Raw genomic sequence first — 27531 nt, 5'->3', positions numbered from 1 at the left:
TTTTCCACTTAGAAGACAGTAAAATTTCTAATATAAAGTAGGAAGCTATAACATATCCCACAAGCACATAAGGTGCAGGAAACCATTGTTTGCGAACCACGCAGAAGCTGGAGAGATAAATAAGTTGAAAGTGAACAGAAAAGTAATTGCAATGAGGGGGGAATAGCAGAAATGTAAAGATTTACTACCTCAAGGTAGTAAAAGAAACTGATGAAAGGAATGATTTCAAGAAGACCAGCATTTTATGGTCATTAGATAAGACATGTAAAAGCAGACTACTGGAAGTTGACTAATGGCAATAGTTTTGGGGAGTGTATCTCGTGTTTCTCCAGAGTTGTACCAGTTGGTGGAGCTGGTGACAAATTGATACCATCTAATGTATTTATAGTGGGTATAAATCAGAACAAAAATTATGGAAATTTTATATTTGAGGGTGAAGTGACTAAATTTCTGTCTTAATCACCCAAAGATTATTATCCTCAGAGGTACAGATTTGACTCAAAACTCAAATTATGAATTTCTCTCCAGAAAATTTGCTAAATAAGAGTATGGATACAGGATACTTATTTAACTGTTTAATTTTGTAGAGTGAATTTAAACTGTGCTTTAATAAATGGATGTTGCTGTTTGAATTGCCTATTAATAATGTTGATTTCAGAATAGGAAATGACCTCACTGCATGGGAGGCAAGTTTTATTAAAATTAACAATGTCAAAATTAACTCAGTCAAAAATCTTTCTATAATCCTGGGATAGAAAGTATCATTTGACTAAAGGTGTGTGCAGAGAATCAAAAGCTCTGAGAATAAGAACCTCCATCTCTGACTGGCAGCAAAGTGTTAAAGTCAAATACAAATTAACTTAAGCTCAGGACCTGTAGTCTCACTCTGTACTCCCACACGATGTGAGCAAAACCTGTCTGCTTTTAAAGAGAGACTAAAGATTCACACTCGAGTTGAAGCTGCCAAGTCAGCTTCTTGCTTTCCTTCAAAATAGTCTCCAGGGATTTTTATTTTAAATGTCCATCTGAGAAGACAGATGGGCGTTGGTTTAATTCTTATCCAAAAGAGGGCATCTCTGACAATATTGCACTAGTGAGTTAGCCGAGATATTGTGTTCAGGTTCCTGGGATGGAAGTTGGACCTACAAATGAATGCTACAAACACCCAAGTTACATCAGTGATTCCATGTCACTGCTGAAATTTAGGAACAATCTTCATTCCAATTCTGATCTCTCAAGGCCTCAAGTTGGTAGTTTGCTCCACTGGCATAAATCAAGCACATTGTTTTTCTGCCTTTAAACCAATTTCATACATCTAATATTCACCCTGAATTTACATGACTTTGAGCCTTTTGGTAGAACTTAAAGGGACTGCTAAAGGCCAATGGCAGAAAGGTAAGTTCTGTTCATGTGGAGCCACAAGGATCAGGAGTGCTCACAATATCACAAGCCACTGTTGGCACAGGCTTGTTTCCAATCTTATGTCTTCCTTCAAAACCTACACTGGTACACACAATTAGAATCCTCAGCTCACCATTTTCCACCAAGAAACCGTTACCCATAGTTTTTTAAAAAAGCATGAATGCAATATTTTCTTACAATATTTACCAACAGTTACACATTTTGACCAGTTAAAAGACAACCATGGCAAACATAACAGTGATGCCAAAAATTATATATTTTTTTACATTTTATCTAATGGATGGTCATACAAATACCAGAGAATATAAGTTTCAAATAATTAAAAGATATTGAACTTGGTCATTCTGTTAGTGTGCAGAGCTAGTAACATGGTATCTATAAGCATAATCCATCACTAATGGTTAGAATGAATTTCTACTGTTTTAAGATAGAATGGGAGAGACATTATGCTAGTTGAAACACCATTTCGTTCTGGCTACCTGAAGTCTATTCAAAAATATAATTAATTCATAAAAGCGTTGCATTGATCTTTTTCATTTTCATTTGTTTAAAAAGAGCTCCATCCTGTAATGCGAGAACTGAGTTTGGGATTCATTCTGGTACTTCAACTGTTGGGATAAAACATAAACCAGTTATTAATGTAATCTATTAACTGGTAAAATGTGTATTTTTGCTGAGGACATAGTATTAACTCTGACTTACTTCCTGGAATATTGATTTTGTTGCTACTCAAAACAGCAGCTTGGACCGAGCCCATATTCAAATACAAATTCTCTGGGTTCATCTGTATTGGTTTAAAAGATACATACACAAGTTCAAGACAACATCACATTTTTTCCTCACAGCTGCCTATTTTCCCTGACCTATAAAAGTGGTTTTCTGTGTTTCATCTGCAGCATAAAAATGTAAATTGTATTTTTAGTTCAAAGATAAAGTTATTGGATATTTTGAGTGACTAGTATAAAATCTAGTATGTATGACTCCAAAGTTGTTGCAAATCTGTATTGGTAAACAATGATGAGTCAGAGTACAGGAAAGAGAGAGTCTGGTAAATTGGTGCAACGACAATAACCTCTCAATGTCAGTAAAACTGAAGACGGGAAAGGGTTAATGAACTTTTGTAACACTTGAGAGAAATACTCGAGGGTTTGTGAGATGCATTGTACTTGTTTTCGTGTCTGCAGAACCTCTTTTTCATGTATCTGAACAGATAAGGGCAGCAGCTATTGTATACAAGATTGTTTTTCCCGGCTAATCTGTTTAGGAATGTGGCCTACCCAGCTGGTAGCCATTTTGAGTTCTTTAATATTATGTACTGCTGTGTAACAGTGGAGCCTACATGCAGGCCTTCTGTGATCTATAATGATACACTCATATATATATTCATCATATCCTTACTGATATAAATTATACAGGTACCTATGAACATACATGAATTGTTGTATGTAGGCCCCTGCACCTCTATACCAGTTAACTTGTTTGTGCGAAACTGCCCCACAGATGTCCACAGATAGCAACAACAGTCACAGCCTTGAGACAACCGTGAAGAAACCGCCAAGGCAGCAAGGTTCACACGATGGAGGACAAGCCACAGCCTGGGAACCTGAGGGGCCTGGAAAACTGTGGACGTGATGTGGGGGTATAAATATATGTTCTTAACCTGTATTTGCTGAGAGGCCTGAGACCGTGTTAGGAATCGGACCTCTCCCACAATTGTGCAAATGAACCACTGTATTTTGACCTACGACTAGTCTCAGAGGTATTTTTGCCTACAACAAAAACTAAAGAGATAGTCATCACCTTCAGGAAGCATAGTGGAGGACATATCCCTGTCTACATCAACAGGGATAAAGTGGAAATCATCGAGAGCTTCAAATATCTAGGTGTCCAGATCACCAACAACCTGTCTTGGTCCCTCCACATTGACGCTATAGTTAAGAAAGCCCATCAATGCCTCTAGTTTTGATTTTGATTTGATTTATCATTGTCACATGTGTTAGTATACAGTGAAAGATATTGTTTCTTGCATGCTATACAGACAGAGCTCATGGGAAAGGTGTGCAGAATGTAGTGTTACAATCATAGCTAGGATGTAGAGAAATATCAACTTAGTGCGAGGTAGGTCCATTCAAAAGTCTGATGGCAGCAGGGAAGAAGCTGTTCTTGAGTCGGTTGGTATGTGACCTCAGACTTTTGTATCTTTTTCCCGATGGAAGAAGGTGGAAGAGTGAATGTTCGGGGTGCGTAGGGTCCTTAATTATGCTGGCTCGGAAAAGCAGCCAGCATAATTAAGGACCCTACGCACCCCAAACATTCTCTCTTCCACCTTCTTCCATCGGGAAAAAGATACAAAAGTCTGAGGTCACATACCAACCGACTCAAGAACAGCTGCTTCCCTGCTGCCATCAGACTTTTGAATGGACCTACCTCACATTAAGTTGATCTTTCTCTACACCTTAGCTATGACTGTGACACTACATTCTGCACTCTCTCCCTTCCTTCTCTGAACAGCATGTTTTGTCTGTATAGCGCAAGCAACAATATTTTTCACTGTATACCAATATGTGACGATTATAAATCAAATCAATTCACCACTGTGAAGGGCAATTGGTCCTCTCCAAATGTTTTGTCACATGACACAAGAACAGAATAAACGAATGAAGACATGTATGTTAGGATTCAAGCCTATTGATTTGAAGTAAAGCCAGCGTATTTTTAAAAATTTCTTGCTAGTTTCAAAAGCACCTAAGCCTGATATCAATTTGACCAATATTTTCTCTCACATTCCAGCAAAGGGCACTGGAAATCAATTAAGCCTGAGTCAAGAGACCTGAGGGATTATTTTCGCTTCCCATTCTAAGACCACTGTTGAGATTAGCTACTTTAACAAAAACTAGATTAAATGTAGGATCTTCTCTGGGACAGTATTGCAACAGTTGAAAGCTTAATGGTATTAAGGCTGCTAAACAAACATTTTTAAATGAGAGGAAAAATGATAAAAGGCACACAAAAGTAACTACCAAAAGATCATACATATACTCCAACAGAACATTAAGAACATAAGAAATAGGAGCAGGAGTAGGCCATCTAGCCCCTTGAGCCTGCCCCGCCATTCAACAAGATCATGGCTGATCTGAAGCGAATCAGCTCCACTTACCCACCTGCTCCCCATATCCCTTAATTCCCTTAGCAATCAGAAATCTATCTACCTGTGATTTAAACACATTCAATGAGGTAGCCTCCACCACTTCAATGGGCAGAGAATTCCAGAGATTCACTACCCTCTGAGAGAAGAAGTTCCCCCTCAACTCTTCTGAACCGGCCCCCAATTATTTTGAGGCTGTGCCCTCTAGTTCTGGTTTCCCTTCTAAGTGGAAAGAATCTCTCTACCTCTACCCTATCCAGCCCCTTCATTATCTTATATGTCTCTATAAGATCACCCCTCAGCCTTCTAAACTCCAACAAGTACAGACCCAACCTGTTCAATCTCTCCTCATAAGCTACACCCCTCATCTCCGGTATCAACCTGGTGAATCTTCTCTGCACTCCCTCCAAGGCCAATATATCCTTTCGCAAATAAGGGGACCAAAACTGCACACAGTACTCCAGTTGCGGCCTCACCAGTGCCTTGTATAGTTGCAGCAAGACCTCCCTGCTTTTATATTCTATCCCCCTCGCGATAAAGGCCAACATTCCATTCGCAACATTAATTACAAATTATTTCAAAATTATACTTTCTATATAGAACCATAAATCAGTGTACTGAATTGTTTAAAAGTTTATTTACTAGTGTCACAAGTAGGCTCACATTAATACGGCAATGAAGTTACTGTGAAAATCCCCTAGTCACCACACTCCGGCACCTGTTTGGGTATGGAGGGAGAATTTAGCATAGCCGCTGCACCTAACCAACACGTCTTTTGAATTGTGGGAGGAAACCAGAGCACCCGGAGGAAACCCACGGGGAGAACGTGCAAGCTCCAGACAGTCACCCAAGGCAAGAATTGAACCCTGGTCCCTGGTGTTATGAGGCAGCAGTGCTAACCACTGTCAAATTGCAATATACTTTTATATTTTATATATTTTAGAAAAGAATAATTCTAAAACGTTTAAAACAAAACTTGAAAAATGTAGTTCCATTTGTTATTGTTCTATATTATAATTAAAATGATTAAAGAATTACCATGTACAATTCATAAAGATTTTCTCCCATAGCTTTTCGTACATTTTCTTCTACAACTGGAAATGTACGAATCAGGTGCTGAAATGAAAGATGTACAGTTTTTAATTCTCTTTTATACAAACCAAACATTATAACCAATCACTTGGTAAAACAAAACTTGAGTATTATTGGGGGAAAAAAAGATATGTTAGATTTTCATCATCCACTCATCAGGACACAATCGCAAGATTGGGCAGAGAGATGGCAGATGCAGTTTAATCTGGACAAAGGTGAGGTAATGCATTTTGGAAGATCTAATACAGATAGGAAATATACAGTAAATGGCAGAACCCTTAAGATTATTAATAGGCAGAGGAATCTGGATGTACAGGTACACAGGTCACAAAGTGGCAACGCAGGTGGAGAAGGTAGTCAAGAAGGCATACAGCATGCTTGCCTTCATCAGCCGGGGCATTGCGTTTAAAAATTGGCAAGTCAAGTTGCAGCTTTATAGAACCTTAGTTAGGCCGCACTTGGAATATAGTGTTCAATTCTGGTCGCCACACTACCAGAAGGATGTTGAAGAGGGTACAGAAAAGATTTACCAGGATGTTGCCTGATATGGAGGGCATTAGCTATGAGGAGAGATAGAAGAAACTTGGTTTGTTCTCACTGGAACGACGAAGGTTGAGGGGCGACCTGATAGAAGTCTACAAGATTATGAGGGGCATGGCCAGAGTGGATAGAAGCTTTTTCCCAGGGTGGAAGTGCCAATTACTAGGTGGCATAGGTTTAAGGTGCAAGGGGCAAGATTTAAAGGAGATGTATGAGACAGGTTTTTTACAGAGTGGTGCAAGCTGCTGGAACTCGTTGCCGGGGGAGGTAGTGGAAGCAGATACGATAGCGAGTTTTAAGGGGCGTCTGAACAGATACATGAATAGAATGGGAATAAAGGGATATGGTCCCCGGAAGGGTAGGTTTTAGTTCAGTCGGGCAGCATCGTCAATGCAGGCTTGGAGGGCTGAAGGGCCTGTTCCTGTGCTGTAGTGTTCTTAGTTCTTTGTTCTAATACCAAATCTCAAAGGGAACAATTGCATGAGAAGAGGGTGCTGATTGGTTAAAACATTATGGTACTTTGTTAAAATAGTGTGAAATTATTTCAGAACAGCATGTAATGGAAATGGAGCTCCTTCATGCCTCAGTTAGCCATGCATGCTTGATAACTTAAAGGAGCATGACCACACAGTTTAGAAGTCCAAAGATGTGTGGGTTAGGTTGATTGGCCATGCTAAATTAACTCTAGTGTCAGGGGATTAGCAGTGTAAATATGAGGGGTTACAAGAATAGGGTCTGGGTGGGATTGTGGTCGGTGCAGACTCTATGGACTGAATGGCCTCCTTCTGCAGTGTGGGGATTCTGTGGAATGTTGAAAGTTGCAGTTTCTTATAAAAAATAAGAGAAATTGGACTGTTAGCCGAAAGAGGCTCAGTGCAGTGGAAGGGCAGAAAAATTTGGAGATAGAAGTTCATAGGACATTAAAGTCAGCATCTTTTTTTACTTCTTTCACGGGGTGTGTACTGTTGGCTAGGCCAGCATTTATAGGCCATCACTAATTGCCCTTGAGAAGGTGGTGGAGAACCATCTTCTTGAACTACTGCAGGCCATGTGGTGTAGATACACCCGCAGTATTATTAGGAAGGGCGTTCCAGGACATTAACCCAGCAACAGTAAATAGTTCCAAGCAACATTGTTATGGCTCAAGAACACAAGAAATAGAATCAAGAGTAGGTCACCAGGCCCTTCAAACCTGCCCCGCCATTCAATACAATCATGGCTGATCTATGCTGGCCTCAATTCCTTTTCTATGCCATTTCCCCATAGCTCTCTATTCCTCAATCTATCAAACACTTATCCACCTCCATTTTGAAGACGTATGGAATATAAAAGACAAAAGCTAATGATTAACCAAAGCTGACGTGACTCTACCCCCTCAGCTGGAAAAAGAAAGCCATGCATTTTCATAGTTACTGGTCATCTCGAAGCTCTTTGCAGCCAATTAAATACTTTTGCAGTGTGTTTACTTGTAGGAAATGAGGCTGCCGACTTGGACACTGCAAGTTCACACACATAGCACTGAGATAATGACTAAATAATTTGCTTTTCTGATGTTGATTGAGGGATGAAGATTAGCCAGGATGCCAGAAATAATTTTCCTGCTCTTTGAAATAGTACCATGGGATCTTTATGTCCACTTGCAAAAACAGTCAGGGCTGCGACTTAACTTCTCATCCTAAAGACTGCGCCTCTGACAGAGAAGCACTCCCTCAGTACTGCAATGTCGTGGCAGTCTTGATGTTTGTGTTCATGTTCTGGAGTGGGACTTAAACTTGGACCACATGATTCAGGTGAGAGTGCTACCAACTGAACCATAGAAGTGAAAGATCTAAAGACATCAACTGATGAGCAAAATATTTCTGTTGACCAACCAACATGATCAAAAATGGATTATAAGGTCATTTATCCCATTGATCCTGAATCTATGCTCCCAAAAGCACTAAACACTGAGACCTTTGCCATTATGGAAGGTCTCAATGGCACTGCAACTTCTGATGTGCACACATTTACAGATTTGTGCCAAAAAACACAATTTGCAATGCAAGATAATGCACTCCAGGGCAGTTCCCTGTTGGTGGTTCAGTCAAGCTGCTCTGCAAAGCAAGTGATGTTTTTTGGGCTAATTGCCCATTTTATTTAGAGCTGATATAACAGGTGCCGAGCCTTTCTGGAAAGAGGATCCACTGTGCATGACTGTCACTGGTAAGGGTAACAAGGTGTCTTATGGACAAAAGAGAGGACATTTTTAAACAACTTTTATAAATGTTTTTTTCACTCCTTTCTTTCATCAGGGTTAAAGGTCATAATCAATTTGTTAAAATAAAAACAATTTTATCCCATGCAAGCAATATGTTAACATGTGTTAGGCAATACAACTCACAATGAATCATTCCAAAAGTAATATGGATGATGTAACGCTTACCTTGTGCAACACAAAAGTATTCCCATACGTGATTGTCAACCTGTTTAATTTTATTAGATAATTTCATCATCATTTCATTTACATTTTGGTCACAGCTAAAGAGAGGCAGAGACCATCTCTAATTTTCATTGAAAATAAGAGTGTCTAGCTCTGAATAAGATAAATGAGTACATAGTGTAGCATAGTAGCAACATATAATAACCCTAAATATTATGTTGTACATCATGAAATAAACCAGGCTTTGATCAAGATGTTAATGTAGGAATTATATTTAATCAAAGTGGGTGGGGAAATATATATTCTGTGTTGGATCATTATAAAAGGTTATGAAATTAGTTTAATTTTTACAATTATTCAATCATGTTGATTTTAATGGTGAACTCTAATTATGATTGCAAAGTTGTAATTTTTAAAAACCATGGACAAAGCATTCATATTCAACATATTAGTAAAAATTAAATAGAGATTAGATAAAAAAAGATAAGTCTCAAAGTTCTGAAGGAATAGTGTGCTTGAGTATTTAAAGCTCACAGGTTTAATATTCGGTGTTAAACCAATTGTAACTAATGTGGAAATGATATCCTAAGGCAAGAGAGTTGATTTCTCTGAAACCATTTTCCATTTCAATCAGGAAACGAGGTTGTTGGTTCGTGTTGCACTGGATCTATAACAATGGAAACTCCTCGTTCAATTCAACAAATTACTATCAAGAATACAAATAGTTGTGTAATATACGAAAAGGTTGCATTATGTCAGACTGAATAGTCACTTGATTGACTCTTACTTGACATCCAATTTGGACTATGAAGTCTCAAGTTATCTCCAAATTGAAAGATTACTAATTAATTCTGAAATATTATTCTGAAAACTGTGGTTTAAAAGGATTACAAACCCTAGTTTTTGTACATCCTTGCTCCAAACATGCTTAAAGAATAAGGGTGGGGTGGGAGAGAAGAAATTTCTGCTGGATCATTCTGAACACCTTTCGTGCAGTTCCAGACTAGGAGAAGGAGATAGATTTGTGTGCTACTATTGTGAGATGGGGGTCTGAATTTATTTTATGAAAACAGTTGTTTTCTCTGTTTTAAATATTTCCAAGTTCTTGTGGCCATACTGGGCACACATCTCCTATTGAAAACCAATGGCAGTCACTGGGTGAAGTTTGCTAACATTTAAAAATTTATAAAATATTAATAAGTTTTTGAAATATAAAACACTCGCCGGCTTTTCAGCTGAAGACTGATCTTAACGGTTGTGTCTTCATCTCATGATGTCAGCAGAGGCGTTGCATCACCTGGAATGCGCCTTGCTGCAAGATTTTGCTGTTTCTCACGACAGCAACCATGTTGCAGCAAAAACTTGAAATTCTCACTGCAGCCAACAGATTTGGCACATTCTCCACGTGTCTGCGTGGATTTCCGCTGGGTGCTCCGCTTTCCTCCCACAGTCCAAAGATGTGCTGGTTAGGTGCATTGGCCCGAACAGGCGCCGGAGTGTGGCGACTAGGGGATTTTCACAGTAACTTCATTGCAGTGTGAATGTAAGTCTACTTGTGACTAATAAATAAACTTAACTGGTCTGCCCTGGCTGGGTGGTGGAGAGTACATCAGAAACAGCATAACACTATGGCTGGTAGGCTTTGTAGCATACCTCAAAATCTATGGTAAACTGAGGGCCATTTGTTTATTTATTAGCTTACATTCACACTGCAATGAAGTTACTGTGAAAATCCCCTAGTCGCCACACTCCGGCACCTGTTTGGGTACACTGAGGGAGAATTTAGCATGATCAATGCGCCTAACCAGCACATTTTTCAGATTGTGGGAGGAAACCAGAACACCCGGAGGAAACTCATACATATATGGGGAGAACGTGCAGACTCCACACAAACAGTGACCCAAGTCAGGAATCGAACCCGAGTCCCTGGCACTTTGAGGCAGCAGTGTTAACCACTGTGCCACATCAACACAGTGCTGTCGGACTCATGCAGACATTGCAACAAAAGTCTGAAGTTCGACTGGGAGGTGAGGTCAGTGGAGATGGGTGGGGACAACCAAAGCAATGTGGAAGGAGTGCTGTGCAAGGAGGCGATGGCAGAAAGGCGAGGGATCACAATGACAGGCAGAGGGGCAAGGAGGTGGATGAAGAGGATGAACAATGGAAACCAGAGGGAAGACTGAGGGGATGGAAGCTAGACCTTGTCATGAATGCATGAAATGCAGACAAAGGAGTCAAAGTGATTGTGCATCCTCTTCCAATAATACATGTACTGAGTCCAAATGCGATGGGTAGAGGTCCAGGTGGGACACAGACACCTCACAACTGATGGGTTCGGGTGAAGGATGGTTGAATTGAGGAGCAGACTTCTTGCAGCTGTTAGCATTTTTCTTCTGGGTTGCTGATATCTGTACAGTCTGGTGAAGATGGATGGGCTGCAGAGAGAGGTAGGAATGTGCTAGAGTGCTATTTAAATATGGCAGTGGGGCCCACCAGCTGATGTCAAAAGGCTGAATCAGTTGTCAGCCCACCAGGAGATTCGGAGGGGAACTCGCCTGTGCATTATTAATGAAGTTCCAAGCACAGAATCTGGTGCAGGATCTTGCCATTCCCATCTGCGACAAAGGTACCGCCACTACACCTAAGCTCAAAATGGGAGAATTCCATCCCACATCAACCCAAGAAAATATGAGTCACTTCTTAAAAGGCACAGTTTTTTGGGACCCATTCATTAAGACACAAATATTCAATTAAAGGAGCACATGGACATTTTTGGTCATTTCCTGGGCTCACTATAAATATTGCAAAGCTTTCTTAAAAACTCTTAAAGCCTCCCTAAGTTCTGCATTATACTTGGAACGCAATCCATTTTAAGACAATTATTGATATGGGATCTGGGCTTCCTAATGGGAACTGAATGTTGCATGATTTACATGTCAGAACAAGAAGAAAGGTAGCTGTAGATGAAGCCAGATTAATCAGGCAGCAACAGAGAACTGCCAGACTATGAAGCTTTGGAAGACACCAGCTAATTGCTGCAGCCAGATCCGCAACTGAGAATCACAGCACACACAACCCTTACTGTGGCACGCAAAGTGGCCACAGTTCTCAATTCCCTTGTCACAGACTCCTTCCAGCAAAGCAGAGGACTTCTGTCATGTCAGCCAATTTTCTGTGCAGGCCTCTGCAAGACATTATCAATGTGCTATTTGACAAGACAGCTCAATTTATATTGACAGTGCTCCCTCAGAATGTCATCAACTGTTTCAATTCCCAGAGTTGATTGAGCAATTGGCATCCAAATGGCAATTATGTATCCCAAATATGTTTACAAGAACTACCATGGCTTCCTGATGCACCATTGATTACGCAAAGACTCGTTGTTGTGAAACAACAGGCTTTTATTAACAAAGAACTGGAGCACTCCCAAACCGATAGCTAATCTGAACTGATGCAAAAGGGGTGGAGAGCAGCCACCTTTATACCCCGAGAAGGGCAGAGCCCCGGATTGAGGCAGCAGGGGCGTGTCCAGGCATATCACATAAACTATCACATAAACAGACAACTACAGTGGTTCACCACACTTCCTTTCCTGAAACGTGCAAGTTGTGATGAAGGACACAACTTCTTGTAACTGAATTCATAACTTACTGGAAACTGTCATAATTTTATTTACTGGGTTTCCAATTTTTTTCTTTTCTCACCATTACTGCCAATTCTTAAAGGCACTGACTTTACATTTCACAGTTTTACACATTTGAACCAGACAATCAGTGCCAGCAGGAAGATATCATAGCTGAGGCGGATTCCATCCTTGCCCTCATCCATGTAGATGCACTTTCCAGAGTCCCAGAGAGATAAACAGCTTTTCATTCCGAAAGGACATTGAAAGCTTCATAGTGACTTTTGCTGATGCTATTTTTTCCAGGTATTTTCTAGACATTGTTATAAAACAATTCAAATTCTCAAACTGCAATGATGGAATTTCAACTAGTTCAGATCTCTGTTACATTACCTTTTACCTGATCTGATAATGAACATTTTGATTCAATTAGGTCTATTTCATAATAATTTTAATGGACTATTAAGAAAATTAGTATTTACATTTGGATAGTAGCTTTCACAACCAATTAAATACTTTTAAAATGTAGTTATTATTGTAGAGAAATATGACAGCAAAGGTCACTTAATGAGCCATCTGGGAAATATGTTTATATTCAAACTTAATAAAGAAATAATATTTATCACCACCACTTTGATAACAAAAACACTTTGGCCTAGTTTTGAATTGATTATTTTCTTCACCTTGAATTATTGCATGGTGCGTTCAATAATATTTTTTTATCATGAATGAATATAATCACTGCAGTTACTTGAGCATGGATTGCCCAGCAAGATGCAAGAGGCAATTATGCTGATTTCACACTGCTGGCAGGGAACTTCACGCATCAACAGCAAGTGTTTGGAAATCATGAGCTCACTTTTCATAATTTCCCAACTGATGCCATGTGAAGCATCTTGCCAGCAATACAGACGTGGAAAATTATTCCCATAATGATATGCTTACTTCCAATGTCAAACTAGCCTGCATTTGGCTTTCAGAATGATCCAGGTTCCCCATAGCAATCATGAGGTGGTGCACCACTCTGAGTTGCAGCAATTCCTCAGCTACTTCAGCAGATTCTTGAATGAGTAAACTGTGAAAGGCAAAACATTATAAAACACATGCAGGACATATTCTGCAATTAGAATAAATAATAATTAATTTTACCTTTCCACCCAAAATTTATTGTCACTTCTCCAAAGGAAACTGGTTCTCATTTAGACGTCAGTGCTGGGAAATAGGCCACAGGGGCAATTGTCGGGGAGATTGGGGCTGTGGAAGGGGGGGGTCAGGACTGCAGGTGGAGAGACAGGAGATTGGGGCTGCTGGGGGTGGGTGTGGGGGAGAGGGGTCGGGGCTGGCCTGGAGATGTCCGGAAAGCTAGTGATTGGTGGGTACGGGGATCGGAGGCGCAGCGTTGCGGATTTGTTCTGCTGGTCGGCGATCGAATTGACCAACGATCAGGAGACCGGCAGTGTGGGGTTACTGTGCAAATGCCGATCTCCGATGCGGTGTCCTGCTCAGCGCTATGCTGCCGGCCTCTCCAGTGGGAATAGGCCCTGCCTCCAGAACTTTTACTGTGATTCACTCTAGGGCACTCTGTGATGCACAGATGGGAGATTCATTTTGAAAATCCCGCTTTAAAAAACCAGCGGGATTGACTCCAGTTTTTACGTGAATTCGGCACTAAGAATACTTTTGGGAGAATCCCGGCCCACTTTTGTGTTTATTGGTATCAAACATTTGAGGTCAAATCTAACAGTAGCTATATGCAGAGCAAAGCACTCTGTGTCAATTATGTACCTTGGCCACAAGTTCAAAAGAACATCATCTGATGCAGTGGTATGAATGTTTCTGATACACATTATCTATTCTAATACTGAAATCTTTGTATCAATTATTGTCAAACTATTAACATTTGCATTTATAACTATTACCTATTAACATTTTGCACCTTTCATAATTGCAGGATATCATAAAGCATTTCATAACCAATTGTTGTAATATAGGAAAATTGACAGTCAACTTATGCACAGCAAACTCCCACAAATAGCCATGGATAATGACCAGATACTGGGCAGAGTCTTGAGGAGACAATGGGGGGCCTCAGTCATCGGTGGTGCTAGCAAGGCTCCACGTCACGGCCTTTCAAGAAGGTGCACTGTACCTTGTGCCACTTAGGCAATTAGAAAGTCAGCAGCCCAGGAAAGATGACCCACCCCCACCAAAAGCTGCCAGCCATTCAGAGATCAGCAGCTTTTCTGTACTCAGCAACCCCATTGGAGAGACTAAAAGTAGACCCACACAAGGTCTCTCTTTGATCAAGGACAGATCCTGGCACAGGCGAGTGATGGCAGGAGAGGGTCTTGAGGTGTGGGCTTGGAGGGAGTGGTTAATACCAGCAGCAGTGGGGTGAAGCCCTTAACAGGACATTAACTGTCCATTTAAGGACCTCAATTGGTGCCTGGATGGGTAGACCATTCACGGATTAAATGTATGCAGATGAATTTGCACCAGGCTGCTCCATGCTAGAAACATGGAATCATCCCTTTTATTCTGTCAATTTATCAACATATTAAATATATATATATGGTGTACACATCCAATCTGAAGAACACTTTCCATGTCAACATTTGTGATGGAAACTGTTATGTAAAACATTTCTAACAAGAAAACCCAATACCAACATTTTATTATTATATCTCTCCAAAGTCTTTGGAAATAAAATGTCCATCATTTTGTTTCTCACTAATTGGAATTTCTGGAGTCCAAAGTAAGATTTTTTTTTAAATTTAAAATTTCAAACAAACCCTTAAATTGAGAAGTTGTCTCCCACATGGTTAAATCCACAACTTCTTCTCCCCAATAATATAAAACAGAGGAAGCTCCCAACTCACTACACGGTGCCACAGGAGATCTGTCAGTATAACATAACAGTTTATTTATTGGTCCATTAGTTATTTACGATATTAGTGGTAATGCAGAGACCCACTTGGATTTTGTCTTCAATAAAATAATTTGGCACAGGACTTACCCTATAATTTTTGCGGCTGCAGCCTGCTGTACAAACAAAGGTATGGATTCTGTAAGGCCTGTTTTGGGTTCATCTAAATGTAAAAGAAAATTACTATCTTAAAAAATTCCTAGATAAAAGATGTTAGTAAAACTATATAATTTTATTAGCATTTAAGTTATAAGACCATAAGACCATAAGACATAGGAGCGGAAGTAAGGCCATTCGGCCCATCGAGTCCACTCCACCATTCAATCATGGTTGATTTCAACTCCATTTACCCGCTCTCTCCCCATAGCCCTTAATTCCTCGAGAAATCAAGAATTTATCAATTTCTGTCTTGAAGACGCTCAACGTCTCGGCCTCCACAGCCCTCTGTGGCAATGAATTCCACAGACCCACCACTCTCTGGCTGAAGAAATTTCTCCTCATCTCTGTTCTAAAGTGACTCCCTTTTATTCTAAGGCTGTGCCCCCGCGTCCTAGTCTCCCCTGCTAATGGAAACAACTTCCCTACGTCCATCCTATCTAAGCCGTTCATTATCTTGTAAGTTTCTATCAGATCTCCCCTCAACCTCCTAAACTCCAATGAATATAATCCCACGATCCTCAGACGTTCATCGTATGTCAGGCCTACCATTCCTGGGATCATCCGTGTGAATCTCCGCTGGACCCGCTCCAGTGCCAGTATGTCCTTCCTGAGGTGTGGGGCCCAAAATTGCTCACAGTACTCCAAATGGGGCCTAACCAGTGCTTTATAAAGCCTCAGAAGTACATCCCTGCTTTTGTATTCCAAGCCTCTTGAGATAAATGACAACATTACATTTGCTTTCTTAATTACGGACTCAACCTGCAAGTTTACCTTTAGAGAATCCTGGACTAGGATTCCCAAGTCCCTTTGCACTTTAGCATTATGAATTTTGTCACCGTTTAGAAAATAGTCCATGCCTCTATTCTTTTTTCCAAAGTGTACGACCTCGCACTTGCCCACGTTGAATTTCATCAGCCACTTCTTGGACCACTCTCCTAAACTGTCTAAATCTTTCTGCAGCCTCCCCACCTCCTCAATACTACCTGCCCCTCCACCTATCTTTGTATCATCGGCAAACTTGGCCAGAATGCTCCCAGTCCCGTCATCTAGATCGTTAATATATAAAGAGAACAGCTGTGGCCCCAACACTGAACCCTGCGGGACACCACTTGTCACCGGTTGCCATTCTGAGAAAGAACCTTTTATCCCAACTCTCTGCCTTCTGTCTGACAGCCAATCGTCAATCCATGTTAGTACCTTGCCTCGAATACCATGGGCCCTTATTTTACTCAGCAGTCTCCCGTGAGGCACCTTGTCAAAGGCCTTTTGGAAGTCAAGATAGATAACATCCATTGGCTCTCCTTGGTCTAACCTATTTGTTATCTCTTCAAAGAACTCTAACAGGTTTGTCAGGCACGACCTCCCCTTACTAAATCCATGCTGACTTGTCTTAATCCGACCCTGCACTTCCAAGAATTTAGAAATCTCATCCTTAACGATGGATTCTAGAATTTTGCCAACAACTAAATTTATGAATTAAAAACAAAACAAGAACTTAATTTGTGAAAATGATTTCCGGATGCTAATACATATTTTGCATTAGAAAACAAAATAATAGCTCTTCAGATAGTTCACTGGGAAAAGTAATGTATAGCTGAGCTATAAAGACCAGTAGGTATTTAGTTTAAATCTGTTCCATATTGAATTAGCTGATCTTGGTGGGACAATAAATTTCACCTGAGTGCTAGTTAAAGGAAGGAATGCACTAAAAGATCCCAGTAGCTCTTGCTGGTAAATTTGTACAAGTACATGTTGATTCAGGGTAGACTGAGGCACATGACTTTTATGTGATATTGTTCACTGTTGAACAATTTAGATGCCATCACTTGCACCTACCTTTCTTGCAACTTGAAGTTTGAATCTCTGTTCATGTTTCCACCCTGCCACTGCACTAAAATGGCACCAATCAAAGTCACAAATTATATCCTCTATTACTATCACCATTGTGCACCATCTCTTGTCCTTCTCAACCACTCTGCAGATTGACCAAATATTCATTCTCAACACTTCTTTTCTGTCCAGTTGACTAGGACTACTCTGGGTTGGTTCCACTCTTATCCAGTTGTAACCAAAACATCTCCAACAATGGCTTATCTTCCTGTACCCACACCATTATCATTGTGGCCTTTACTCATTTATGGTCTTTGCCAGTTGTAAATTTTCCTTTGAAAAACAATAGCTAAACTTCAATTTAATCCCTTATCTCCTCATGCAAATTTCTATACATACTCCTCACTGGTATCCCACATTAACTTTGTTTTCATATCTACCCCCTTTTGATGTTTTTAACCTTGCAATCTAACTGTGTTCAGTTTAATTAAATTCATCATGGCCCCACACATACATATATGTCTGTTTCACAATATAACACAGTGATGGTAGGAAAATATATTTTCTTACACAGGCCTCCATTCAGACCATAAACCATGCTACTTACTCTATTGAACTTTCTTCTGCCAGCAAATAAAATTGTTCACTAAACAAAAATGTGTTCAAACGTTCAGGTGGAACGCTGTTAATCACAACTTGGGATCTTTGCGATTATCTTTCTTACCATCAAGAATTTTTGGTCGATACTTTATGTCGTCCATTGATGGATTAAGACGTGCAACTAGTCCTTCCAGTAAAGCTTTTCGTACATTATAGTTCAAGAGCATCTTGATAAATTCAATTCCTACAGGACAGTAATCAGTTATATGTAACATGAGAATATATTTTCTTTGCCACAAGCGATCAATATAATTGTGTAATGAACCAAAACTGGATTTTTGATTTTTTAAAATAGAAATACAGAATGGTAAAGCATAGAAGGAGGCCATTCAGCCTGTGTCACCTCTATGGTTGTGTAAAGAAAGCTCCAACAGAATAGTCGTCCCAATAGTCTGGCCCCCAACAACCTGAATTTTTTTTCCTTTCATACATTTATCCAATCATATTTTCTGTATTTTCTATTACTGGGGAAAACATACAAGGGATTAAAAATCCTCAGTAACATGAGATATTTCTCAAACTAAAGGCCACCAGCTCAGAGAATGTGTAGGACAATACCGCAATTTTCACAAAATGGAGGAAAAACACAACAATGAACTTGATTTTCAAATAAGACCCTTGGTTTTACACTGTGTGGCAAAGATTAGTACACACGTAACACTGATAAAAGAAAAGCTACCTTTTGTTTCAGGGTTCCTTCAAAGGTGCTTGGATTATCTTTCTGCTGAATCCTGAGACAGGTGAGGGCAAAACTGGACTTCATTTTGCCCATTCCTGGGACAGAAAATGGGACAAACAGATTTGAAGGGCCATGTCCTGTACTCTGGCTTGAACAATACTTAGATGTGCCTGGCATCTGACTTCAACAGCCATTTGCCCACTTGCATAGGTTAATGAAGTGGTCACACCTGCAGAAGTGAGGAGAGGTGGGTGAACACAGTGCTAATCACTGGGGCTCAAGCTCTTAGGAGGCCCTTTGAGGCACATAGACTGACCTGATTCTGAACAACAGCAATCACTGCCGAGCAGCATGTGCCAGATTCCCCATAACCTCCTTTATTTCTTATCTCATATTGGGGCTCATGTGAGGACTGTTCTGCTACTGTTCTGTTGGAGCTTTCTTCATTTCCGACCTGGCTGGAGGCTGCTGAAGCAAGATAAAATGTTTAAAGTCTCCCCAGAAGGCCCTTTCTGACTTTCTCCTTTGGTGGTATATGACACTGGCCCCTGGGCCCCAGGCCGACCTTTTCCAACCTCCTCTCGCTCAATGGTGTGCGGCCCAGGGCCAGGCCCTTCCTGACTAAGCTCCTCCTTCTCAATGATGTGTGGCCTGGGTTGAGTCCTTCCCAACCAGATCTCCTCCCTCTGGTATGTGGACTCCTTCCCAGTTTCCCTCCCAATCTCCTCCCTCTCGCTAGAATGTGGTCCCAGGCCAGGATGGGCCCTTCCCAACCTGACTGCCTCCTTCTCAATGAAACGTGGCCCTGGACCAGACCCTTCACACCCGGCCCTCTCTCTCTCGGTGGCGTGTTGCCCACCCTGAAGATCCACTCTGCTCTCAAAGTGAATACCAATGACCTTGAAGAAGCAGATGCCTCCACTGTACCCGGGCCAACACTCAAGGGTAAGGCACTGCAAAGCCCATCGGTCGCACAATGTGATGAACTGAAAACTGCTAACATGGCAGCTATGTAAGGAACCTAACTTTAAAGAGCCTTATTGAGTTCATTTTAATCTTGGACATTGTAATCGGTAGAGCCCAGGTGATAAATTATTGTGAAACATTAAACCTGTAATGACTTAAACTTTATCAGATAAGCTCTATCCATCAAGTATTTAGTGTACTATGCCAGGCCCTTCGACCTCAATCTCCTTCCTCTCTATGATGTGGTCTTGGTTCCACTCTGCCTGCCGATTGGTTTGTGCCTTTCACAACATCACAAATGTGCATCTCTCAGCTATTGTGAAGTACTTTTATAGTCAACATTATGTAGGGAATTCCAACATCTAAATTGTACTCAGCAAGATTTGCAACAGAAAGGACCAGATGCTGTGATTTGGCGTGAAATTACACAAGAATACTGGAAATGGGAGCAGCAGTAGGCCATATGGCCCATCCAGCCTGCTCCGCCATTCAATATGATCATGGCTGATCTTGGGCTTCAACTCCATTTTCCTACCCCTCCCCATATCCCTTAATTCCCTGAGACCAAAATCTGTCTATTTCAGCCTTAAGCGTATTCAACGATGAAGCATCCACAACCCTCTTGCGTAGAGAATTCTCAACTTTTGAGTGTAATCATTTCTCCTTATCTCAGTCCTATATGATAGTCTCAGGATTAGGAGCCAATGCCCCAGTGTTTTAGATGCCCCGATCAACAGAAACGATCTCCCAGCATCCACCCTATCAAGCCCCTTCAGAAATCTGTAAATTTCAATGAGATTATCTCATTGGATTATTGAGTGCTACAAGGCACTTAAAATTCAGAAATGGAGTTTGCAGCACATGTACACACTTCTAATGTGAAGTGTGCAGGCCAGCAGCTGGATGCCATATTAGCGAAGGATTAGTGGCACACATCTAATATTTCCCAGAAGTGTGCAGAGTAGACAGATCATGACATCAATCAGTAACGCTGATCTGACGCCAGCTCTGCCATTTTACAGCAACAAGCTTTGACCTGTACAGTCTTTGAATGTCTCACAGCTAAACGTGCATTCTACATGTAAGATTGAGGGGGAGGGTTAAGGGGAAGATGGGGTTAATGGGCCTGGAAACAGCAGGGCCCATGATTTTTCTCCCTGGCCCCGCACACCTGATGTGGAGATGCTGGCGTTGGACTGGGGTAAACACAGTAAGAAGTCTCACAACACCAGGTTGTCGGACTTTAACCTGGTGTTGTGAGACTTCCTGCACACCTGTTACAGGTCCCAACTGCCGCTCTGACAAGAACATTTTGGTTCCTGCTATCTGGAGGCCGCTACCTGAAAGGAAATCATTTATTTTTAACTTGTCGTAAGGTGCAGCTCAGAGAAGCAACAATGTTCCGTCTGGGTCCACAACACTACTGTGGGCTGCTGCCAGCACAAACCTGCTCCTGCCTCCTTATGTTTGTCTCCCCCATCCTTAACAGTGCTGGCAGTGGCTCAGGAAACCGGTGAGCTGCATCAGGAGGCTCAATAGGTGTCTAGCAGATTGCTGGCATTATCCAGATAAGATCCGATTTTGGATGACCCTTAGGCACTGACTTCAGATGTGCACAGCAAGCACACCAACCATTCCAGCCCCAAAAGGAGTCTAGAAAAATTCCAGAAATTTCTGCTGCTTGTCTGGCAGTTAATTTTCCTATTTAAATTTATGCTGCAGCAAACACACTTGGCCAGTTCGAACCAGATACACTTGTCACAATGTAATATTCTGATAAAAAGTGAGTGACGCATTTATTTTTATCATTACAGTGTATTGTACAGTATATTGACCATTTACCTATTTTATTTAAATAAATGATCTTTTAATACAGACCTGAATTTTAGTCTGATAAGGGTATGTTCTGTCTGGGTTTCAGCAACATAGACTTTAAAGCATTTGCATCGCACAGTCTCTGGATAAAACCTTACTCTTAAAAAATTAAAAACAGAAATCTAGGAATCCAGCTGGAGCTAAAACCTCATGTTGCTGTGCCCAATTTTTTTCTCAGCCCAAACAGTGATTCACCTTCATATTGCACTTCATAGTGTATCGTTTTCAATATGTTCAAAAGCGGTTCGACAATACAAGGATGCACGGTCTTCACAAGCATCTAAAAGAAACAAAAATTGCAATGTACAGCAAGTTACCAGATTAACATTTAAAAACACCTTTTATAAAGGAAACATATTTTCGGTTTCTCAGCACCATTCCCTGGCATAAAGACTCAGAATGCAGTGACCTGCAAACCCTCTGCCATTAGTGTTCTGTAATTGGTCACTAGGTAGTACAGGATTGCAGACGGAAATGACATTCCCTGTGATTCTCTTTTTCTTGCATTACTATTTACAGTTAATGAATTGACTTGGCAACGCAAAATAGCTCTGTACTGTTGAAAGTGCCATCAACCTGATGAAATATTAAACCCGGGGCCCATCTGAACACTCAGGTGGAGGTAAAAGACCCCATGGCAAATTCAAAGAGAAAGAAGGGACCTCTCTCAGTATCATGGCCAATGTTTATCTCTCAGTCAACATTAGAAACAGAAGGCCTAGTTATTACCTCATTATAGTTTGTGGAACCTTGCTGCGTGTAAACTGGCTGCCAGGTTTTCCTACAATAAACTTCAACAATATTTCATTGGCTGTAAAACATTTGAGACATTGAGATCATGAAAGGAGCTATCTTAATGTAAAATATAAAATAAAATCAGAAAATGTAACTAGTGGAGTGCCACAGGGATCAGTGCTGGGACCACAATCATTTACAATATATATTAGTGATTTGGATGAGGGGAGTGAATGTACAATTGCCAAGTTTGCAGATGGCTCACAAATAGCTGGGAAGGCAAGTGATGAGGATGACACTACGGGCGGGATTTTACAGCCTCACTCAGGCGAGATCATAAAATCTTGCCCGAGGCCAATGGAGATTTATGTTCTCCGAGGCAGGCAAAGTGGTCGGGTTTCAGCCAAAGAGTCTACAGAGGGATATAGGCAGGTTAGGTGAGTGGGCAAAAACTTGGCAGATGGAATATAATGTAGGAAAATGTGAAATTTTGCACTTTGAAAGGAAAAATAAAGGAACTGAATATTATTTAAATGGAGAAAGACTGCAGAAAGTTGAAGCAGAGGGATTTGGGGGTCCTCGGGCATAAGTCATAAATAGCTAGCATGCCAGTTCAGCAGGTAACAGGGAAAGCAAATAGAATGTTGGCCTTCATTTCAAAGATTATGGAATATTAAAAATAGGGAAGCTAAAACTATACAAGGCACTAGTTAGATGACACCTGGAATACTGTGAACAGTTTTGGTCCCCTTATCTAAGGAAAGATATGCTGCCATTAGAGGCAGTCCAGAGAAGATTCACTAGGTTGATCCTGGGTAGGGAGGGATTTTCTTATGAGGAGAGGTTGAGTAGGTTGAGCCTGTACTCACTGGAGTTTAGAAGAATGAGAGCTGACCTCATTGAGACATAGAGGATTCTCAGACAGGGTAGATGAGACATAGAGGTTCTCTGACAGGGTAGATGCTGAGAGGTTTTCTCCTTTTGTAGGAGACTCTAGGACCAGAGAGCACAATCTCAGAAGAAGGGGTGTCTATTTGAGACAGAGATGAGGAGGAATTTCTTCTCTCAGAGGGTACTAAATCTGTGGAATTCTTTACTACAGACGGCTTTAGAGGCTGGGTCGTCAAGTATGTTCACAGCTGCGATAGACAGATTTTTAATCAGTCAGGGAATTGACGGTTATGGGAATAGGTGGGGAAGTGGAGTCGAGGATTATCATATCAATTCAGCCATGACCTCATTGAATGGCAGAGCAGACTCAATGCACCAAATGACCTACCACTACTCCAACGCTACTTAAGAGGGAAATCAGGAGGGCTAAAAGAAGACATGAGGTTGCTTTGGCAGACAGAGTGAAGGAAAATCCAAAGAGCTTCTATAGGTATGTTAGGAGCAAAAGGATAGTGAGGGATAAAATTGGTCCTCTTGAAGACCAGAGTGGTAGACTGTGTATGGAACCAAAAGAGATGGGGGAGATACTAAATGGTTTTTTTGCATCCGTATTTACTGAGGAAACGGGCATAGAGTCTACGGAAATAGGGCAAACAGGTAGGGAGGTCATGGAACCTTTACAGATTAAAGGGGAGGAGGTGCTCGCTGTCTTGAGGCAAATCAGAGTGGATAAATCCCCAGGACCAGACAGGGTATTCCCACGGACCTTGAGGGAAGCTAGTGTTGAACTTGCAGGGGCCCTGGCAGACATATTTAAAATGTCAATATTCACGGGGGAGATGCCGGATGATTGGAGGGTGGCTCATGTTGTTCCGTTGTTTAAAAAAGGTTCCAAAAGAAATCCGGGAAATTATAGGCCAGTAAGTTTGACGTCGGTGGTGGGCAAGTTATTGGAAGGTGTGATAAGGGATAGGATCTACAAATATTTGGATAGACAGGGACTTATTAGGGAGAGTCAACATGGCTTTGTGCGTGGTAGGTCATGTTTGACCAATCTGTTAGAGTTTTTCGAGGAGGTTACCAGGAAAGTGGATGAAGGGAAGGCGGTGGATGTTGTCTACCTGGATTTCAGCAAGGCCTTTGACAAGGTCCCTCATGGGAGGTTAGTTAGGAAGGTTCAGTCGCTAGGTATACATGGGGAGGTAGTAAATTGGATTAGACACTGGCTCAATGGAAGAAGCCAGAGAGTGGTTGTGGAGGATTGCTTCTCTGAGTGGAGGCCTGTGACTAGTGGTGTGCCGCAGGGATCGGTGTTGGGTCCATTGTTGTTTGTCATCTATATCAATGATCTGGATGATAATGTGGTAAATTGGATCAGCAAGTTTGCTGATGATACAAAGATTGGAGGTGTAGTGGACAGTGAGGAAGGTTTTCAAAGCTTGCAGAGGGATTTGGACCAACTAGAAAAATGGGCTAAAAAATGGCAAATGGAATTTAACGCAGACAAGTGTGAGATATTGCACATTGGAAGGACAAACCAAAGTAGAACGTACAGGGTAAATGGCAGGACTCTGAAGGGTGCAGTTGAACAGAGGGATCTGGGAATACAGGTACAGAATTCCCTAAAAGTGACGTCACAGGTGGATAGGGTCGTAAAGAGTGCCTTTGGTACATTGGCCTTTATAAATCAGAGTATCGAGTATAAAAGTTGGAATGTTATGGTAAGGTTATATAAGGCATTGGTGAGGCCAAATTTGGAGTATTGTGTACAGTTTTGGTCACCTAGTTACAGGAAGGATGTAAATAAGGTTGAAAGAGTGCAGAGAAGGTTCACAAGGACGTTGCCGGGACTTGAGAAGCTGAGTTACAGAGAGACATTGAATAGGTTGGGACTTTATTCCCTGGAGCGTAGAAGATTGAGGAGAGATTTGATAGAGGTGTATAAGATTTTGATGGGTATAGATAGAGTGAATGCAAGCAGGCTTTTTCCGCTGTGGCTAGGGGAGAAAAAAACCAGAGGGCATGGGTTAAGGGTGAAAGGAGAAAAGTTTAAAGGGAATATTAGGGGGGGGGGCTTCTTCACGCAGAGAGTGGTGGGAGTGTGGAATGAGCTGCCGGATAAAGTGGTAAATGCGGGGTCACTTTTAACATTTAAGAAAAACTTGGACGGGTTCATGGATGAGAGGGGTGTGGAGGGATATGGTCCAAGTGCAGGTCAGTGGGACTAGGCAAAGAATGGTTCGGCACAGACAAGAAGGGCCAAAAGGCCTGTTCCTGAGCTGTAATTTTCTATGGTTCTATGCTTCTAACGCCTTATGGTCTTATGGTCTAAATGCAGGAAACACAACATTTGTTTGTGCAGAGAAAAACAGAGTTAACGATGTTTCAGGTTAATGACTTTTCATCAGAGCAGTCCTTTCAAGGCATCGACCTGAAACGTTAACTATTGTTTCTGTCTCCACAATGGTCAGTCAAGAAAACAGTCCAGAGTATTATGGTTCTAAAATTAGCTGTTGCTGAATCCTGTTCTGTATCTCATATCATAAAATGATAGAGGAGACTTAGTGTAGGGTGCCAGGTTCCCCTTTTGGCTAAAAAGATTTTCAAGGAACTAAAACAGAACAGAAAAACAACATGAAAGGAACAAGATTACTGCAGTTAAAAATAAAATACCACTTTAAACAAACTGAATTTTATGCAGACTTCCAACTATTGTTGTTTCTCACCTGCAAAGTCCTCAGTGTCTGAAGAGCCAGTTGTTGTACTTTTGGGGAGGTACATGGCAACAGTGCAATCAGTCCTTTGTATACTTGTTGTTGATACTTTGGGTTACCGTGGGCCAGTGATTCTAACAAGATCTGAGCCTGTTCTTGAGTCTTTTCCAATTTTGAATTTGCCAAACACTCTGCAACATTTCTCACACCTTATTTACACAGAAAATACAAAGCATTTTAAAAAGTAAGAGCAAATTATTATTCATAGTCAGTTGCTGCTGCAGAATGGCTTTAACTGTATTTGTACAGGAGAGGGCAGAGCTGACATAGCTGCAGATCAACCTAAGCACAAACAATGACATTATGAACTGCAAATTCTGTGGATGCCAATCCCCTACTGGACTTTGCAGTCATGACAGGGCCCACAGAAGACATGACTGGACGTACTCGAATAACAAGGAGTCTACCACCACCACAGTTACCATCACCACTATGGCATTTCAACATCTTTGGCACGGAGTGACAGAACATTACTCTCCAGCGAGGCAACTTTGTTTTTTTTTTGTGGTGTTGCTCTGAAGCAGCTGCTAGCAACCGCACAAATACAACATTGCTAAGATGAACCTCATTGATTCTACCACTTTGTGTGGATGAGCATGACTACCATTTAGTAGATCTTCCCTGGTAATATGATGAAGGTCATTGTCTAAATGGAGAGTAGAATCAGTTTCTCATAGAATTATTGTACCTCTGTATGTTTACAGTAAGAAGAAAACCATTTGACTCATCATGTCAGCGCTGGCTTCCTGCAACACCATTTCAGCTTATCTTACTCCCCTGTCTTTTCCCCATAGCCTTGAAAATGTTGGCTCTTTAATTATCATATACTCTTTTGAAAGTCATGTTTGAATTTGCCAGCACTGTGCTCTCAGGCAAAGGATTCCACATCCTAATCCTTTGCTGTGAAAAAGTTGCCTTTGGTTCTTTTGCTATTCCCTTTAAATCAATTTCCTTTGATACCTGACCTTTCTGCCATTGGGAACAGTTTCTCCCTAACCACCGTAACCAGATCCCTCATGACATTGAAAACATTTATCAAATCTCCTCTTAACATTCCCTTCTCTAAGCCCCATTTTATCTTAATCTATCCTCAAAACTAATGCTCCTCATCCCAGGAATCACGCTTCTAAATCTTTTCTGTACCTTTTCGAATGCTTATCTAGCCTTCCTCAAATGTGGTTCCCAGAACTGGGCACAATACATTAATTGAGACCAAACCAGTGTCATAACCTCCTTCCACTCTCTCTGCCTCTACTTATAAAGCCCACAATCTTATGCTTTATTAACCACCTTCTCAATTTGGCCTGCTATCTACAAGACTTAGTGCACATATACCCCCAAGTCCCTTTGCTCTTCCACCCCATTTAGAATTGTATAACCTCACCTCTTTCTTCCTACCAAAATGTATCACTTCACATTTCTCTGCATTAAAATTCATCTGCCACATCTCTGTCCATTCCACCAGACTATGTCCTCTTGAAATCTATCACCATCCTTTTCACAGTTGACAATATTTCCAAGTTGTGTGTCATCCACTAATTTTGAAAGTTGCCCTGCAATCCCAAGTATAGGTCATTGATATAGATCAAGAAAAGCAGTGGTCTTAGTAGTGATTTCTGAAGAACCCCATTGTATACCTTCCTCTAGTCCAAAAAGCAATGATTCACAACAACTCGCTTCCTGTCACACAGCCAACTTAAAATCCATGTTACTGCTGTCCCTTTTACTCACTGGTCTCAAACTTTTGCTGATAATCCTGTTAAGTAGCACTTTAGCTTTAGGAAGTTCAAGCACAC

At 41.1% G+C, this 27531-nt stretch overlaps 1 protein-coding gene across 1 annotated transcript in view; it reads right to left on the bottom strand.

Annotated features, from left to right (window-relative positions):
- Window positions 1-562: 562 nt before the first annotated feature.
- Window positions 563-27531, bottom strand: part of armh1 (armadillo like helical domain containing 1) — a 42318-nt gene continuing 15349 nt past the window's right edge. Inside the window, exons 5-12 of the mRNA XM_078218588.1 lie at window positions 25688-25884; window positions 21531-21615; window positions 17880-17999; window positions 15257-15329; window positions 13186-13315; window positions 5606-5683; window positions 2125-2206; window positions 563-2030 (exon numbers count right to left, since the gene is read on the bottom strand). Coding sequence (XP_078074714.1) covers window positions 2014-2030; window positions 2125-2206; window positions 5606-5683; window positions 13186-13315; window positions 15257-15329; window positions 17880-17999; window positions 21531-21615; window positions 25688-25884 — 782 coding nt within the window. The 3' untranslated portion in view covers window positions 563-2013. The remainder of the gene's footprint in view (window positions 2031-2124; window positions 2207-5605; window positions 5684-13185; window positions 13316-15256; window positions 15330-17879; window positions 18000-21530; window positions 21616-25687; window positions 25885-27531) is intronic.

The sequence above is a fragment of the Mustelus asterias genome, chromosome 8, assembly GCF_964213995.1.
Source record: "Mustelus asterias chromosome 8, sMusAst1.hap1.1, whole genome shotgun sequence".
Lineage (NCBI taxonomy): Eukaryota > Metazoa > Chordata > Chondrichthyes > Carcharhiniformes > Triakidae > Mustelus > Mustelus asterias.
The sequence above is the reverse complement of the archived record's forward strand: the minus strand, read 5'-3'. Positions and strand labels throughout refer to the sequence as shown.